Source organism: Schistocerca cancellata, chromosome 8, assembly GCF_023864275.1.
Source record: "Schistocerca cancellata isolate TAMUIC-IGC-003103 chromosome 8, iqSchCanc2.1, whole genome shotgun sequence".
Taxonomy (NCBI): Eukaryota; Metazoa; Arthropoda; class Insecta; order Orthoptera; family Acrididae; genus Schistocerca; species Schistocerca cancellata.
The window spans coordinates 427,140,537-427,158,427 of NC_064633.1; the positions used below are offsets into that span (position 1 = coordinate 427,140,537).

The 17,891-nt window shown below is 42.1% G+C and overlaps 1 protein-coding gene across 1 annotated transcript in view; it reads right to left on the minus strand.

Annotated features, from left to right (window-relative positions):
• LOC126095610 (lactase/phlorizin hydrolase-like) overlaps positions 1–17,891 on the minus strand; it is a 223,849-nt gene that overhangs the window by 9,169 nt on the left and 196,789 nt on the right. The window contains exons 21-23 of the mRNA XM_049910379.1: positions 12,522–12,670; positions 3,532–3,666; positions 1,284–1,390 (exon numbers count right to left, since the gene is read on the minus strand). Coding sequence (XP_049766336.1) covers positions 1,284–1,390; positions 3,532–3,666; positions 12,522–12,670 — 391 coding nt within the window. The remainder of the gene's footprint in view (positions 1–1,283; positions 1,391–3,531; positions 3,667–12,521; positions 12,671–17,891) is intronic.

The window sequence follows — 17,891 nt, forward strand, 5'->3', positions numbered from 1 at the left end:
TCGCGTATCATTTCTCCGCTTCACTACGCTCGACTTGAGTGGCTCTAATCAGTGAGATCTCTTCCAATACTCTCTTACCTCCAGGGTAACAGACCAGCCTCTCCTCTTATAACCATTATCTGAAAATGCTACTGACAGATTCTTGGAGGCTTATTCTGCTAGTAACTTCGGACCACTGTATCAAACCATGTGTTAGCCAAACATGAGGTATGGCTCGAGTCGAGCTTGTGACTTGTAACTTAAGTAGCAAAAAACGCCAAATAACCACCCTCAGCAATGAAGCACGTAGAATAGGAAAGGGAGAAGCAAAAGGCTTGTAGGCTTTCTACGTCTACCCTCAGTATATTAATCCTTTCGCTACGGTGAACGTCTGTAGAAGCCGGTGGACTGCTGTAGCAGTTCCGCCTCGCGTATCATTTCTCCGCTTCACTACGCTCGACTTGAGTGGAAGTTTGACCTATGCACCATCTAGCGCTTTGTTCAAAGTCTGTAGCTAACAACAGAGTCACTTGATGGCAGCTGCATTCAGTTTCAAAGCGTTGGTTTCGCTTGAATAGCACTGCTCATTTGCCGCCTTGTTTCTAATCTGAAGTGACGTTGTTAACGTCAGTTAATTTCTACTAGAAGTGATATGTCAGATAAGCGATATACTGTGGAGGAAGCTCTTTCTCTCAAACTGGGTATTGACTGAGAAGATGGAAGCGAATTATCGTCCGAATCTGAAGATGAACATGAAACACCTATTGTAGCTGCTTTTGCATCATGTACACGTGCTACTCCAGCTGTTCCATTGACATCCCCAGACTTGGATTTGTGCAGAGACACGACACACACTATCAAAAACATGTGTCATTTGTGTAAATATTTTCCCAAATAAATACATAGTATAAAGTCCAATAATTTCGATAACACCACGAGTGCGAAAGCAGGACTGAATGACACCGCGGGAAGCGCGAAAACTGCGCCGTACTGCGGGCATGGCAGGGCGGGTCTGGATCTCGTTTACAGCGCACGGAGCAACAATCACGGCGCCGGCGTGAAAGGGTTAACAATAGTGTGTCTCTGGTTGCTGACGATGTCGGTATAAATCGGTAGTTTAATACGTTACAAGCGTTTAACGTGTCTGTAGAAGCAAGAACTAAGGAGGTGTCATAAAGGACTTCGTAGCCTGATTGTTGGTAGTATGGGAAGACACTGATGTTTCATTAATCGATAGAAAATCAGCTGAACTTAAAGGACTAATATGTCTCTAAACCATACCATACGATATAACGTCGACTTACCTGAAACCAGAATTCCATTCCAAGTTGTCCAGAAGGCTCCACGCTGTATATCCGATTACATTGGCCCCATCTTCGTTAATAGCTTTCAGCATTTCTGCCAGGTATTGCTGAAATAGAGTATGATATTCTGTAAAGTGCATTAAATGGTATCAAACTAATGACGTTAACCTTAAAACTAATTTGTTCCATTTAACAGAGCAAGTAAAATGAATTGAATCCATTCTGACCCGCCAGATAAAAATGATACGCATAGTCTCTCAAAATTACAATCGTACTTCCAGGCAGGTTAAAACTGTAGGAGAGATGCCCTGGCACAGCACACGTTGTGCAGGCACCCCGTGTGACGTTCCTGGAAAGCTCTGAGCCGTTGCCTACGAAACGAAAAAAGTCCAAGTTTGAGACTGAATCTGGTACAGAGTTTGAATGTGCCACGATGTTTCAGCTTCTATTATCAGTTGGCGATTATACAGCCTGCTGGTGTTATAATCATGGGGCATCTATCATACTCTCCACACAGCACCTCGGGAGCCAGCACAGAAAAACGTCACTATTTCACTCTTGCTTTCCGAAGACAGACACCTGTCAGCGAGCAGTGAAATGAGTGGCAAGTGGCCATGGGGAAAGCATTTTTCTAGTGTAGACGTGGCTCGTTGATGATTCCATGGGGCCAGAGCAACAGTACTATTCTGGAAATATAGACCTCTAGCTCTTAGGATATTCGGTTCAGCGCTCATGACCAGTAATTTAGAACTTTATTACAGCTACATAACTTACATAAGACATAAAAATTAAATATCATGTGAGCACTGTGGGTACAAATTGAGTTACCTCCCAGGAAACATCATGATAACACCGTGTACATCTCCTCTAGCCTTGTAGCGGCTTCAATTCAGCGAGGAAGATGGTCCACACGTTTCTTCAGGCATGACGTGCAGTAGAAGATACTCATAGACGATTAGAGACGTGCCATGTTGTGAAAATGTTGACTGTCAGTTAATCAGCTGTTCCAAGTAGCTCCCGACATTTTTTTTTGCATTAAGATGGAGGGCCAGTTGAAACAAGAAATGTATATTTAAAGCCCTATGAACACTACTTTCTCATCAGACATGTAAAAAAGGGCAAAATTTGGTGGCTGAGAAGAAATAAAAATCCTAGTTCATGTTTACTGTAATCTGAATGAGTGGAATCAAATAAAACCAGTCCCTAAACATCGCAGAGCAAACACCTCTGTGGAAGAATGCCTTCAACACACTATGCGTTAAATGCCTCTTTGGGTTGTCAGGGCGCTTGCACCTTGCATCATTTAAAAGAAGTAATGTTAATACTCATTGGATCACATTGGATGCCTCCAGGCAGTCATTGTCCAGTTTCTGTTTTGGTGGGCCCACTGAAGAAATGTAGCCTTATGTGCCACAGTGAGCAACGCATTTCCCCAGGCACTCTTTGCACCTTTTCATGATAAGTAGTGGATAGCACTTTGGGTGCATCATATTTCCCCAGTGTTTCACTTCCGACTAATTTCAGGGAGCATTGACATTTTTTTGGGATTTCTGCGAGTACCTGTATATAGTAATTTCCTCAGAGACATATGAAAGACAGTAAAATAATGCATGAGGACGAGGTAAGAATTGTTAACAAGACTATCAGTGAAACAAAGTATATAAATTACAGCGTATGGTACTTGTGTTGGATGAGACTTTCTGGCACTATCCAAACGCACAGCAATACTCTGAATCTTTAGATGTACGTAATACTGATCCCGCACTTATGATGAATACTCAGGAATCAGTCAAGCAGGAGTTCTGTCAGCTAATTGCTTCAAGTAAGTTCTCCTTCAATTCTATCTCTGTTCCACCAACATGAGCCTTATGACAAATTTAGAGTTTGTGCCCCAAGAAAAGAATCTATAGTAAGGAATCAAACTAGAAAAAATTCGCCGCAAACTTGCGCTGCATGCACAGAAAATCTAAAAACTTTTGATTCCAAACTTCAAAACTTTTTTTCGTAATGGCCTCAATCAATTTCGTATGCTGTAATGGCAGGGTTGGACCGACTGCCTCGTGCTGACAGAAGTTTATAGATTACATCTCGACAGAATCATAAATCACAATTTAAAAAAAAAACTTATTCCGTGCACAATACGAGAAAATATGATGGAAGAGTGACTACCTCCCACAATTGTTCCATTGTACATTGATAACAGTACAGACAGACAACTGAGCGTTTGCTGTAAATACAATTCACTTACGCCATAGTAGCTGATACGCTCTTGATCATCCAGGTCTCCATAGTCAGCGTAACCATTCTCTGTAACGATGATTGGGTAGTTCGGGTACCTTGTAGACGCCCAGTCCAAAACTCTGCGGAAACCCCATGGCACAACCTATAAATAGAGACGTCAAACGGGCAGTATTAGACAAATAAAAGTGTGCTGTTACTTTTGTTACAGTAAACAGTGTTATGCTGGTATTGTGACTGATGGTAACAAGGAGTAATTTAGGTCCAGAATGAGATTTTCACTCTGCAGCGGAGTGTGCGCTGATATGAAACTTCCTGGCAGATTAAAACTGTGTGCCCGACCGAGACTCGAACTCGGGACCTTTGCCTTTCGCGGGCAAGCGCTCTACCATCAGAGCTACCGAAGCACGACTCACGCCCGGTACTCACAGCTTTACTTCTGCCAGTACCTCGTCTCCTACCTTCCAAACTTTACAGAAGCTCTCCTGCGAACCTTGCAGAACTAGCACTCCTGAAAGAAAGGATATTGCGGAGACATGGCTTAGCCACAGCCTGGGGGATGTTTCCAGAATGAGATTTTCACTCTGCAGCGGAGTGTGCGCTGATATGAAACTTCCTGGCAGATTAAAACTGTGTGCCCGACCGATACTCGAACTCGGGACCTTTGCCTTTGCCCGCGAAAGGCAAAGGTCCCGAGTTCGAGTATCGGTCGGGCACACAGTTTTAATCTGCCAGGAAGTTTCATATCAGCGCACACTCCGCTGCAGAGTGAAAATCTCATTCTGGAAACATCCCCCAGGCTGTGGCTAAGCCATGTCTCCGCAATATCCTTTCTTTCAGGAGTGCTAGTTCTGCAAGGTTCGCAGGAGAGCTTCTGTAAAGTTTGGAAGGTAGGAGACGAGGTACTGGCAGAAGTAAAGCTGTGAGTACCGGGCGTGAGTCGTGCTTCGGTAGCTCAGATGGTAGAGCGCTTGCCCGCGAAAGGCAAAGGTCCCGAGTTCGAGTCTCGGTCGGGCACACAGTTTTAATCTGCCAGGAAGTTTCAGTAATTTAGGTGTTTATTTGGAAAGATTTGGTTAATAAGAATGTCAGCATCTTCCTTAATAAATAATTAGCGTTTCATGGTAAGTGTTACGGTTCGGAAAAGATGTCCCATTCATGAATGAGACACGAAATAAGAGAACGAGGGGCGTAGTGCAATATACTGACAACTGGCAGCTTGCCTTGAGCTTACATTATTTGTAATTACAAAACCTGTGTTCGTTAAATGCTCTCATAAGTTATGAAACGCATTTGTCGCTAAATATAAAAGTTCTACGAATTGTTTGGCACTGGAGTATTCAGCGGTCTCTTCTAACAATTTCTTCATAAATTATAAATATCAATATAGTTACTACAGTTTTATGCACATATTCCCATCAGTTCGGCATTGTCATGTAACTTTCGATAATAATGCTTGTTTACACTTCGTATTAAGACATGTACGCACCAAGAAATGTTTTCATAGGCAGATATTTGAAGCAGTGTGTGTGTGTGTGTGTGTGTGTGTGTGTGTGTCTTACGGCAGATACTTCGCTTTTTTGAACATTCGTTTTGTTTTTTGTATTTTTTCCTCATAATATTTATTATACAACGTAGTGAATATTAGAACATAAAATGCGCAAAATAAGTACACCAAGACCTAAATTATTACTGTGACCTCGCATGTTATTAAATAGAAATAAAGAAAAATTGATACAAATAATGGGCAAGTAAAAATTTCTAATTCACTTCACGCCACTGTTCAAAATTCGAAATGTTTTCAGAAGCTTTCACCATGGAGAACATAGAGAGCATTTCGTAATGATACCGAAAAATAATTTGTTAAAAGAGAGATTCGGTACTACGCTCAAGTCTAGCGTAAAGCCTAAGAAAAACGGTGCCCGTATCCTGCTAAAAAGCCCCTATCCTGCTAAAAAGCGACTTCTGAAGAGTGTTACTTTCTGATAAGCAATCGAAATGGCCTTGCTTGCTGGGAAGCTTTAAGCTAGGTTCATTCTGGGTAAACCGTGCAAATAGTTAGGGTGCAAAAATCAACGGTACTTCAGAATGGATTCTGTTGGTACTAACGACGTAATGACGCACAAAATCTGCAGATCGCTTGTGGGGAAACCTTGGGGCCCTACCGCACTGCGACACCATGGCAACTCTACTGGCAGCGCTCCGGTCTGCCGGTACGCCTACTAGCACAGTCCGTTTTCAGTAGCGAAATGGACGCTACTGAACAGGCGCCCATAGCTGTTATAGTACGTATTTTAGATCCCACTTTTACTGGCCTTTTTTCATGTTTTCGCCCATTCTGACACCTCCAAGATTGTCGTAACCAAAGATCTTGCTGCAGAAGAGAAATATCTGACAGTATCGAGGTTGAACAAGTGCTCATATCTCTTAAGGTGCGCATTTTACTGCCCACGTTTTCTAGACATTTTTGTTTTGTTTTGATCCATACTAGCACCTCTGTAGGTTGCCTACGCTGCGATCTTGTCAAGAATAGTATTCGTAGAAGTTTTCCACCGTCACAGGTATTTGAAAGATTCTCGCTTAAAACTTCCGAATCAGTCGTTTCCGGACCAGGCTCTCTTACGTCAAACTGATATATTTACCTTTATCTATCATCTCTGAGAGTTTTTAACATGGAATCACAATGGAGAGGTTTTTCAATTTTTATTTGAAAAGTAATTAATTATGAAACTTAATTTAATATTGCAAATATATACTTGGAACAAAAACTAAGAAATCAGCCTCATCTATTTACATTTTCGTCTCTTAAACTAATTCAATCACATCTGACGTCTCAGGCCCATTAGCATCACTTGTTGCAGCAAAACATGTAGCTGTGCTATTTCAGTCTGGAAGTAGCTTTTGAAAGAAACTTTCATGCTCTGGAAAGTGATGTGTTTTGTTTTAAAATTCTTGTTATTGTAGTGGATCACAGGAACAGGCTGTGAGACACTGAAGATCGATAATTTACACGTTTTCCAACCATGCAGTGCTCGGAAAGTTCGTTACTGCATATAGTTTGAAGGTGGTTGTAAATTGAAACTGTGTGTTCTTCGGAATGAGCTGCATTTACGACGCTCATGTTTCCCACAACACTTTTCTTCAGTTCACAGTTTGAGTAGTCCTGAAATGAAGTGTTCCAGACTTCTGATTTCATTTAGTTTTGTAGACGAAAGATTCCTTGTCAAAACTGTCCATAGAGCACACTTTGAAGTGGAAGAAAACTACGTATCGGTGAGTTGCAGGTAGCCCAAAGCAGCTCTCCTTATGAACTGATGTGGGACGGCCATAAGCTGCCCTGCTTTTTGTTGACAGACCTGTTGGTAGACTGAAGAAACATAGTCCTTCTGGAAGAGCTGCCATACTGAGGTAGATGCCAGCTACGGGAGGCTCCATTGAGCCCCATGCATTGTGTCTGGCGTCTCTGCTAATAGAGCTGCTTTCGTATTCCAGTGTGGTAATTCCCTAACATCATACCAAAGTCACGTGACGTAGGAGGCAATATAGAGTGCGACCGCAAAGTCCGTGTAAGGCTGGCAACACATTCATGTCGCTGTATAAGCTGGGGGCCAGGAATCACTACTAGTGGCTGCAGTTATGTTGGTTGATTGGATTCAACATTTTAGTTTTAAAACATTGAAATTAATTAATTATGTTAATTACATTTAAACACTGTACTCACTAATATCAAATTAGGTTCTGGAAATGTTTTCCTCTTAGTTGAAGGCATAGTTCAACAAGTTTACATCTATTTGCGAACATCGTTACCAAAGTGTCACGTGTAATCAGTTTGCAGTCAAGCAATTATCACTGTGTTCAGTTCATCTATTTCCTTTGGGTTACTTTGACATAAAAATGTTTCAGTTATACCCGAAAGGAAATAGTCGGTCGGAGTCAGATTCTGCGAGCGCGCAGGCCAGAGACCTTCAGTAGTTACAATCTCTCCAAGGATTTCGTCTAAAAGTCATAGCGACTGGTGAGTCATTAGAGCGGTAGCGCTGTCTTATTGGAAAAAAAGAAATGATTGATACCGTTTTCATTCAGCAGGTCAATAAGGAAATACATTATCTTGGAACAATAGACATCCGAAGTGACGGTTGTATCGAAAAAGATTGGCCCTATAATTCACGTTCGTGTTATCGCAACCCACACTCTGATTTTCTCGGCGTATAATGACATTTCCCTTAAGGCAAGTGGATTTTCTCATTACCGAGTTCGTTAAATTAATGTAGCGAGACAGGTGAAACCAAGCCTCATTTGCGAAAAAGGTTCCATGTCGGTTAACAATCGTTGAAACCATGCGTAATACGTGATTCGTTTTACATGGTCCACACACTGTAATTCTTTCTCAGTACTAATTTCACACAGATACATCCCTAATTCTTTGGTTACAGCCTTCTGCTTGCCGTACGAGAGATTTTAGCCTGTTGGGATAAACTCCTCACAGATTTTGTTGGACTCCATGAGATGATGTCCGAAATGTCGTCAAGCTTTCGTTCTGTTGAAATTGTGGGCCTACAAATTCATGAGGCGTCATGAACTGAACGTGTTGTCTGAAATTTGCGAATGAAATCATGTACTGTATCACTATGTGAACACCACGAAGCAGGAGAACGCAATCTAAACTGCAGCCTCATATGGTCCGAAAAGTTTCCACCTGCACAGAAAATCTCTTCCACTAATACCACTTTCTCTGTAATGGTAAGCATTCTCACTACACTCAGCCTACGCAAGAACTAGACAATAACACAAGTAACAGGCGCAACGCACACGTAACAGTAAAACACTCTCCCACTGAGGTTCACGGAAGACGAGCAGTGAGACTTGGAAGTGTTGACACCCTCACACGCTGAACTAGACGAGACAATCGAGGCTCCCTGTTGCGGAGAGACTTTGTGGACTTACGGTATATTGCCACAAAAACCCTGTTCTGTGCATCTTAACTCCAGAGGCTTACTTCATTTATGGATCTATAATAATTATATAACAGCAGTTCCTCATTTTAAGAGTCTCTACGAGGCAACTCCTCAGCGTTAGATGTTTTGTTAGCGACTTTGATTACTGAAATACAGTCAGAATATTAGAGATGAATAGTGCTAATGAATTAAGATTTATTTTGACTATGGAGAAATAGTAGGAACTGAGTGAAACATTTAATATTGAGCAGAGGAAAGCCTGATTTTTCTTTTGGTCAGAATGTTATTTCGTTTTATGAAAATCTAGAACATAGTTGCATTCATCACAAACGATCTGGGATCTGATCATATAGAAGTCTTAAAATAATATCTGTGATGCATTTGTGAGATTTGAAAAGCTCTTAAAATGATATAAAGCTACAAGGGACGCAAACCTTGAAAATTAGGTAAGTGCCGAGTTTCACATGCGAAAAATGACAAAAGTAAATCATTATATTGGGAAACGTTGTAATTAACAAAAGACGTGTGTGGTTCAAGAACTGACATTTGTTGCAATGGAAAACATACTGATCAAATGTCCAGATGACAGAGTGGTTGTAAAACTCGAACACAGCAAACAGTTTGCAGCTAGCGGCTCAAACAGGCTCATTCTATATAATTCAGACCAAGAAACGTAGACGTGTCGAAGCAATGTTCGTAATCTAGATAAAATCATATATATTTGAGAAAAAGAGAACAACAATTAATTAATGCTTTTAGCAGTGGGAGCACTGTGGAAATTGCATATCAGAACAGTGTTTATAATGTTAAAGATAGTTCCTAACTGTGTGAAAAGGGTACCTACAAATTTAGACAATGTAATACTGTTACTACACTTGGACGCGCGAACACACACACACACACACACACACACACACACACACGCACGCACGCACGCACGCACACGCGTCCACGTGCATATTTTACACAATACACGCAAGAAAACATTTCCTTATAACAGCTACCCACGGCAAGGAATAATCTGGCAAAGGAGCCCAACAAGACCTGAGAAGATGCAGTAAGCAGCAAGGAAACCAATGACGACACAGGCTCCCGTCGCTGAGATGTTGTTACAGCTCCTCAAAGAACCCGTAGTAGCGGTGACCACCGAGACACCCTGATAGCTATTAAGCAACACTTTTTGGGCCTCGAAACTGTGGAGACCTTTTCGTTTTAATATTTTTAGCATAGTGCAGAAGAGTCAGAAACTGTAAAATATAATTATATTAAATTTCAGCCTCCAGTTGCATAAGCAAATAAAATTTACCTAGGTTTCGGCTATAATAATGTAGCCTCCTTCAGAATGTCACAATATAAAATTAACATTAAAATATGCCAGATACTGGCGTTGTCAAACTTAAAATCTTGGTACAACATTACATAGTCGCGTCACTTCACTCATGTTTCGTCGATGGGCCACACCAACGGGCCAGACAAGTGGGGAGTCGTAACTCAGCGCCCGCGAAACATGAGTGAAGTGACGCGACTATATAATGTAGCACCAACAATTTAAGTTCGACAAGGCCAGTATCTGGCATATTTTAATGTTAATTTTATATTGTGACATTCTGAAGAAGGCTACATTATTATAGCCGAAACCTAGGTAAAGTTTATTTGCTTGTGCAACTGGAGGCTGAAATGAAATATAATCCGTTTTGTTTCACCATTCAGATTAGTCCGCTGGGTGTTTCTCGGTCTACCAACACATGCCTGGGTGACCTGTAGGAACCAGCCCTCACTGTCACCTTGTACAAGACAACTTCCTCGAACAGTTACCAAAGAAGTGGCTACATAATGCAGAAATTGTGCTAAGCCTCTTGGCTCGAGTGTGTTTTGTACATTTTTTATTCTTTTATTCCTTTTTCCTTTTATGTCAAAATTCGTGTCGTTTAACTCATGTACAGTGTTTCGGAGCAGCTTTCCCACATTTTCATGTTAGATTACTCTTAACTTAAAACAATGTTTAATCCCTGGCTCGTTTAATGGCACGAAAATAGAAGTACGGCACAACTAAGTTTTTTGTGACAAGCTGTTCAGGAAATGTATCATTATTGTACGTAATTGGTCGATATCGTGAAAGCTTTCGTTTGGAGTGTGGCCCTATAAGGATGTGAAACTGGGCAATTGGAAAAGAAGAGAGAAGACGGCTAGAGGCCCTGGAGATGTGATGCTATAGAAGTATGGTCAGGTGGAGAGACAAAGTAACAAATGGAGAGGTGCTTAGAAGAGTACATGAAACAAGATCTCTGTGGAGGCACATCCAAACAAGAAGAGATAAACTCTTAGGGCACATCCTACGACACAACAACATCATTGCAACAATATCAGTAGGAACTATTGAGGGAAGGAATCGGCGGTGACGACCAAGGATATCATACATGCAACAGATCATGAATGACGTTGTCTGTAACACAAATGTGGAGATGAAGAGGAAAGCAGACAGAAGAGAGGAATGGCGGTCTGTTGCAAACAAACCTCAGGGTTGACAACCAAAAGGAAAAGAACTGGTCGATTAAAGCTTGCCACTCGAATAATAAACCGTTTTCATTTAATTATTTCATATCAATTGATTTTTCATGCGCCACAAATTACTTATTCACATAAGTTGTACCTTGTAAAGGAGACGAGAGCAGCTGCAGTCTCCAGAATCCATTGTGTGAACAAAGTGCTAAAACCAATATTAGTCCGGACAGGATATAAAATGTAGACTGGCAATGGCAAGGAAAGCGTTTCTGAAGAAGAGAAATTTGTTATCATCGAGTATAGATTTAAGTGTCAGGAATTCGTTTCTGAAAGTATTTGTATAACGTGTAGCCGGGTATGGAAGTGAAACTTGGACGACAAATAGTTTGGACGAGAAGAGAATAGAAGCTTTCGAAATGAAGTACTACAGAAGAACGCTGAAGATTAGATGGGTAGATCACATAACTAATGAGGAGGTATTGAATAGAATTGGGAAGGAGAGCAGTTTGTGGCACAACTTGACCAGAAGAAGGGATCGGTTGGTAGGACATGTTCTGAGGCACCAAGGGATCACAAATTTAGCATTGGAGGGCAGCATGGAGGGTAAAAATTGTAGAGGGAGACCAAGAGATGAATACACTAAGCAGATTCAGAAGGCTGTAGGTTGCAGTATGTACTGGGAGATGAAGAAGCTTGCACAGGATAGATTAGCATGGAGAGCTGCATCAAACCAGTCTCAGGACTGAAGACCACAACAACAACAACAACAACAACAGGATGGAGACGTGATTGTACGAAGGTCCTGCTTAACAGACTTTGCGCCAATTATCTACATCAAACTCCAGCCTTCCTTGCAGTGTCTCATGGAGACAGGGCACGTGCCACTGTCAGTAACTCATCTGTTGGATTGAGACGTTGAGCTCGACTGTCCTCTTGGTACCATTTGGGGGCAGTGGACGATTTGCCGGCACTGAGTGTAACGCCCTCAATTGTCTCATCAGCACAAATATGTCACAGACTGCACACTACCATCAGAGTCACTTTCTGTCAACAGGCACACATAAAACAGAAATCATTCTCATTGTTTACAGAAGAACAAATTTTTTCAAACTGGTCGCGCATTCTACCAGTCGGCGTTCCTAGCCATCAACGTCATACGACTCTTTCCTTTTTTTGTAGGTAAGGCCGTAAATCTGCAATCCTATCTTGCTAACCGAAAAACCACCGCAAGCTCGTGATCACTTAGAATGCTAAAGAAGAGACGGTGCACTATGGATAATTCTTAACACTAGCTTTTGCAATGTGTCACATTTCATAGAAAGAATGTGTAATAACAATTTATTTATGTTCAGATCCTAGTCTTTATTCTTGAGAAGACAGCTTTGAACCATCACCATGTATGATGATGTGGCAAGAATTCATAAGAGATAAAACATCATATAGCTCAGCTGTGAAGTAATGATGCGTAGATTAAAAGGACTTCCAGGGCAGACTCAAGGTTTCCATGCTGTGAAGGTGCGATAAGCTCTGCATGTTAACTTACCGTGAGCCAGACGGTGGAGCTGGTAGGGTAGGTGTAGTTGGGCATCCTGAAGGCTCCCGAGTCACGGTCCATTGATGGAGAGATACCATGCTCTCGAGAAAACACCGTCATTGTTGTGTATGAATTGAATCCAAGGAAATCCGCAGATCCTGTGACAGACATGCCAAGTTTTGAGATATTCTTATGTGAAAGGTAACTTTGACTCAGTACATCATAATTTATTATCACATTCTGAAAGATACAGATATCTGTATAAATAGTTATAAAAATTGGGATCAGACTAAACAGTGCCCATTAAAGAAAACTCGTTATTCAACGCTGTCTGAAGGTACTAGATAGTAATTCCTGGAAGAATGGAATCCTTCATTGTACAGCCATTAAATAACCAAAATATTTGTTTTATATAAAATAGTAATTGTATTCGTATTAGGTAAGTCATATCAGTTTTTGGCTTCTGCTAGTCATTCTCCGACTAATAACATGCGGTTATGACAGTAAGAGCAAGACCTCAAGTTCAGCTATATCAGTAGTTAAGTATGTCACAACAATTCTCTCTGGATCCTGGGTATCGATGTAATTACAGTGATTACAGTAAAACACATTGACAGTAATCCACAAAGTTGTCCAGAGTAGGGGGTGTGACTATAATAGCAGTGATATCGATCCGTGGTATCTGTTGTGTAGCTGTTTTCCCTGTGCGCTACTCTCCATAGATTCTTCAGTCCGATAGGTAAGAAACTAATACGGGATTTAACAGCGGCATGGTGATTTCATTAAACAACGAAGTTAGTGCTTCTGAAAAGAATAAATGGATTTGTGTAACACATCAATAGTCAACAAGCGTTAACGAAATAATAACGTTCAAAGACACAGAAAACCAAGCACATTAAGCATCTGGTAAATTGCTTTCCGCGACACTTTGAGCTTCAGTACGATATATTTAATGTTTTCTACTGTGTTTTGATCAAAATTTTTCGCATTAATCTATGGCTAACAGTAATGTGTCTTACCTCTACAATATTTGGAAGAGATTTGATAGAACCCTTCCAGAGTCATCAAAGAAAAGTTAATTTTTTAAGGTTTTTTTTCTTGTAGGGGCGGTGGGGGGCATATGGGAGGGCTTTGGGATTGAGTAGTATTAACTTGTCCCCGCTGCAGTAGTTACGCTGATATGCAAAGACTAGCACTGATGCCAAACCAATGGCACTGGAGGCTTTCTTCCCTCGCTGGTGGGGCCTTATGGCACCTGCAGTCCACTCACGCCATACGCCATCTGTCACTCTGCTCATTAGCTGTTGAGCGTAGGAGACATCTAGTGCTTTTTTTTTTTTTTTTTTTTTTTTTTTTGGAGGGGTAGGGGGTCATCAATCTTGTGACTGGTTTGATGCAACCAGCCACGAATTCCTCTCCTGTGCCGAACTCTTCATCTCAGAGTAGAACGTGTAACTATGTCCTGGATCTACTGGATGTATTCCAGTTTCTGTCTGCCTCTACAGTTTTTACCTTATATACTCCCGCTATTTACATGGAAGTTATTCACTGATGTCTTAACTGATGCCATATCATCCTGTCCCTTCTTCTTATCAGTGTTTTCTACATATTCCTTACTCTCCGATTCTGCACAGAATCTCTCCATTTATTACCTTACCAGCCCACCTCATATTCAACATTCTTCTGTAACACCTCATCTTTCTCTTATGATCATTTCAGGATTGTACTGTGAACATGAGGAATCCGGTAAAACTTCAAATCTCCGATATCGCTGAGCTGCGAGAAGATCCTGCAAGAACGGGACCAAAGGATGACTGGACCCTATCGTTCAACGTGACAGAAGTGCAACCATTCCGTAAATTGCTGCAGGCTGGACCATCAACAAGTGTCAGCTTGCAAACCATTCAATGGTACATCATCGATACGGGGCTTTCAGAGCCGAAAGCTGACTCGTGTGTCCTTGATGGCTGAACGACACAAAGCTTTGTGTCTCGACTGGGCACGTTAACACCGACATTGGACAATTGATTTCTGCAAAGATGTTGTCTCGTTTCAAATTGTATCGAGCGGATGGACGTGTACAGGTCATGAATCCATGGACCCCCAATATCAACAGCGTACTGTTCAAGCTGGCGGAGGCTCTGTAATGGTGTGGGGCGTATGCAGTTGGAGTGATATGGGACCCCTGATACGTCTATATACGACTCTGACATGTGACACGTACATAAGCATCCTGTCTGATCACCTGCATCCATTCATATCCATTGTGCATTCCGATGGACTTGTGCAATTCAGCCGGACAATGCAACACCCACACGTCCACAATTGCTACAGAGTGGCTCCAGGAACACTCTTCTGAGTTTAAACACGTCCGCTGACCACCAAACTCCCCAGACACGAACATTATTGAGCTATCTGGGATGCTTTGCAGCGTGCTATTCTGCAGAGATCTCCATCCCGTCGTACTCTTACGGATTTATGGACAGCCCTGAAGGGTTCATGGAGTCAGTTTCCTCCAACACCACTTCAGACATTATCTGAGTCCATGCCACGTCGTGTTGTGGCACTTCTGCGTTCTTGCGGGGGTCCTACACGACGCTACGCAGGTACACCAGTCTCTTTGGCTGTTCAGTGTATTTCTAAGTCTTTCGGGGTTCAGTATTGATCTTGAATTGTTGTAATACATAAAAATTTCAATGCAATTTCAAAGCCTTCTGGCACTTGGTGATTGCTGATTTTGATATTGTTGTAAATTTTTTAAATAGAGAATTATAAAGTGATTATTGATGTTGATCATGTTGTAATTTTTTTTTTAAAAAAGGGGAAAAGTTTCAAAGCAAATTTTTAAGCACTGTGGTTATTGGTTGTTAATAACTGACTTTTCCCTTCATTCCGTTGTAAGGGCAGATTTTAAATTTGGTCATGAAATAAATCTAGATGTCGTCATTCACAAGTGATGTTGAACCTTGGGCTTGGCCCTTTCATGAATTCCTGCCGCCACCAATGAAAGAACATTTCCGTAAACAGGTGCTATCATCTAGATCCTTCTTCTTGTCAAATTTTTCCAAGCATGTCTTTCTTCACCGATTCTGTGGAGAATCTCTTCATTTCCTGTCATTCTACATCTGACGGTCTTCGGTTCTTTTCCGGTTACCCATCCGTCCACAATTCACTTTCGTATAGTATTATGTTCCAGATATACATTCTCAGAAATTTCTTCCTCAAGTTTTAACAGATGTTTATCACTATAGAACCTCTTTTGGCTAGGAACAGCTTTTTGTTTTTTGTCGTCTTTGCATCGCAATGTATAACTTTACTTCCAAGGAAACACAGTTCCTTCTCCTTGTCTATTTTGTGGTCCACAATTCAAATTGCGTGCTTCTCATTAATCTCATTTTTGCTACTCGTCTTTGTCTCAATCACTTAAAGTCCCACAATACCCAACACTAGGCAACCCTGAAGTACCCACACACACACCCGCATTTTTCCGCCCTTTTACACTTTAAGTCACCGTTTTATCGCCTGTTTTTCTTGTATCTTTTCTTCTTCCGTTTTTTAAAAAATGTCTGTAGGCTGTAGAGCAGCGTACTAAGCTGCTGCCAGCCCTCCCCCTTCGGGGGGAATTGAAAATCAATAAAGGAAAAAACAAAAAGCTCAGCCAGTCAGTCTAATCTCACGTAAGTCTGTGGACACATCGCCTCGCGTTAGACAGCTTACATACTTTCTTGTTCTGTGTACGAATGGACGTGTTTGTTAGGTTTCCTTCTGACTTTGTTGTTCGGTCTTGTTGTTGTTCGTTCTGTCCTTCGTTCATCGTGTCTGTCCTCTCCCGTTGTGTTGTTGTTCGCGGGCCTCTCCACAAGACCCTCCGCGCTTTCCGTCATTTCAACCCCACGACTGTCCCGGTCGCAGTTACAACAGCTTACTCCTCTTGAAAAGCATCATGGGGGCGACCGAGTTTAACGTCTCCACCCGACGGACGGATTACCATCAGCAGCGTCATAAGCTCTCAGTTCATCATACACTGCGAAGATTTTTTTTTATTGAACCCAAGACATTGCCGCAAAGTCTAATGATTAGGAACTTTAAATTCTCTCCCTGCCGGCCAAATATTGGCAAAGAAAATTTCTTCCGCCACCAGGATTCGAACTGGCTTACCTCAGGGTCAAGCACCACCACACAAGCGTGCATTAGTGAAGTCGGCCGAGAAAGTGGGTGCCATCTTCATTGAACGTAATCGCTCCCCCTTTGGACTGTAGCGCGAACGCACATTTTGCTCCCGTGTGCTGGATGAAACCACTAGGGACAGTTCAAAATCATTTGACGTGATATCAAGCAGCAAAGGGTGCATATGGTTTTCCAGCTTTCCAGTGTCAAACCGTATTACAGCATGGTCAGGTGGTGGAGGAATGGTGGGGGGATCGGGGCGGGGGGATGGTTGTGCAACATTGACACATGCGTGAATAAAATGTCAAAGTGCCCCTGAAGATTTCAACACCTTCGATGACATCTGTGCACGTTTCTTAGGTACTTTAAAAATGTCTGTGTACAGAGGCAGCCATTCACTAATGCCTAAATGCTGAGACAGCCCTTCCTGCACTCATAACATATCGCATGCGGCCAGTAGACGCCAGTTCAGCGACACAGAGCCACTCAGCGGAGTTTGTCTGTCTCACTGACGTCTAGGAATGAGTCAATTGATGTATTTGTACAGGGACGATTATAAAGTTCCCAATAAAGGTACATGGGTTGCATCGTAAATTTTGCAGAACTGGGGGTCTTTGTGGGACCCACTGCCGTTATTCAGGCATGTGTCAATGTTGCACCATGACGCCGATTCTGTGCCTTAACTAGAATTATATATTAATACCATCAGCTGCTGACAGGAGTTGATATATATCAATGGGGACAGGTGAAAATATGTGCCCCAACCGGGAGTTGAACCCAGTATCTCCTGCTTACATGGCAGACGCTCTATCCGTATGAGCCACCGAGGGCACAGAGGATAGCGTGACTGCAGGGACTATGGAAATCCATATAAGTCTATAATTCTGGCAATACTGGCCACGACCGTCCTCTTCTGTGCGAATGCACACATATTACCCGAACTCTTACGGGACTTGGTAAGAATGTCTTCCGCGTGTAATGAGTATATTGGGTAGGAACACTACGAATGTAGTGTGTGGACATATATGATGAGAATATGGGTCACGCGGGAGGCGTGCGCAGGGTAGTCCCCTGCAGTCGCACTATTCTCTGTGCCCTCGGTGGCTGAGATGGATAGAGCGTCTGCCATGTAAGCTGGAGATCCCGGGTTCGAGTCCCGGTTGATACATATCAACGCCCGTCAGCAGCTGAAGGTCCTAATATATAATTCTG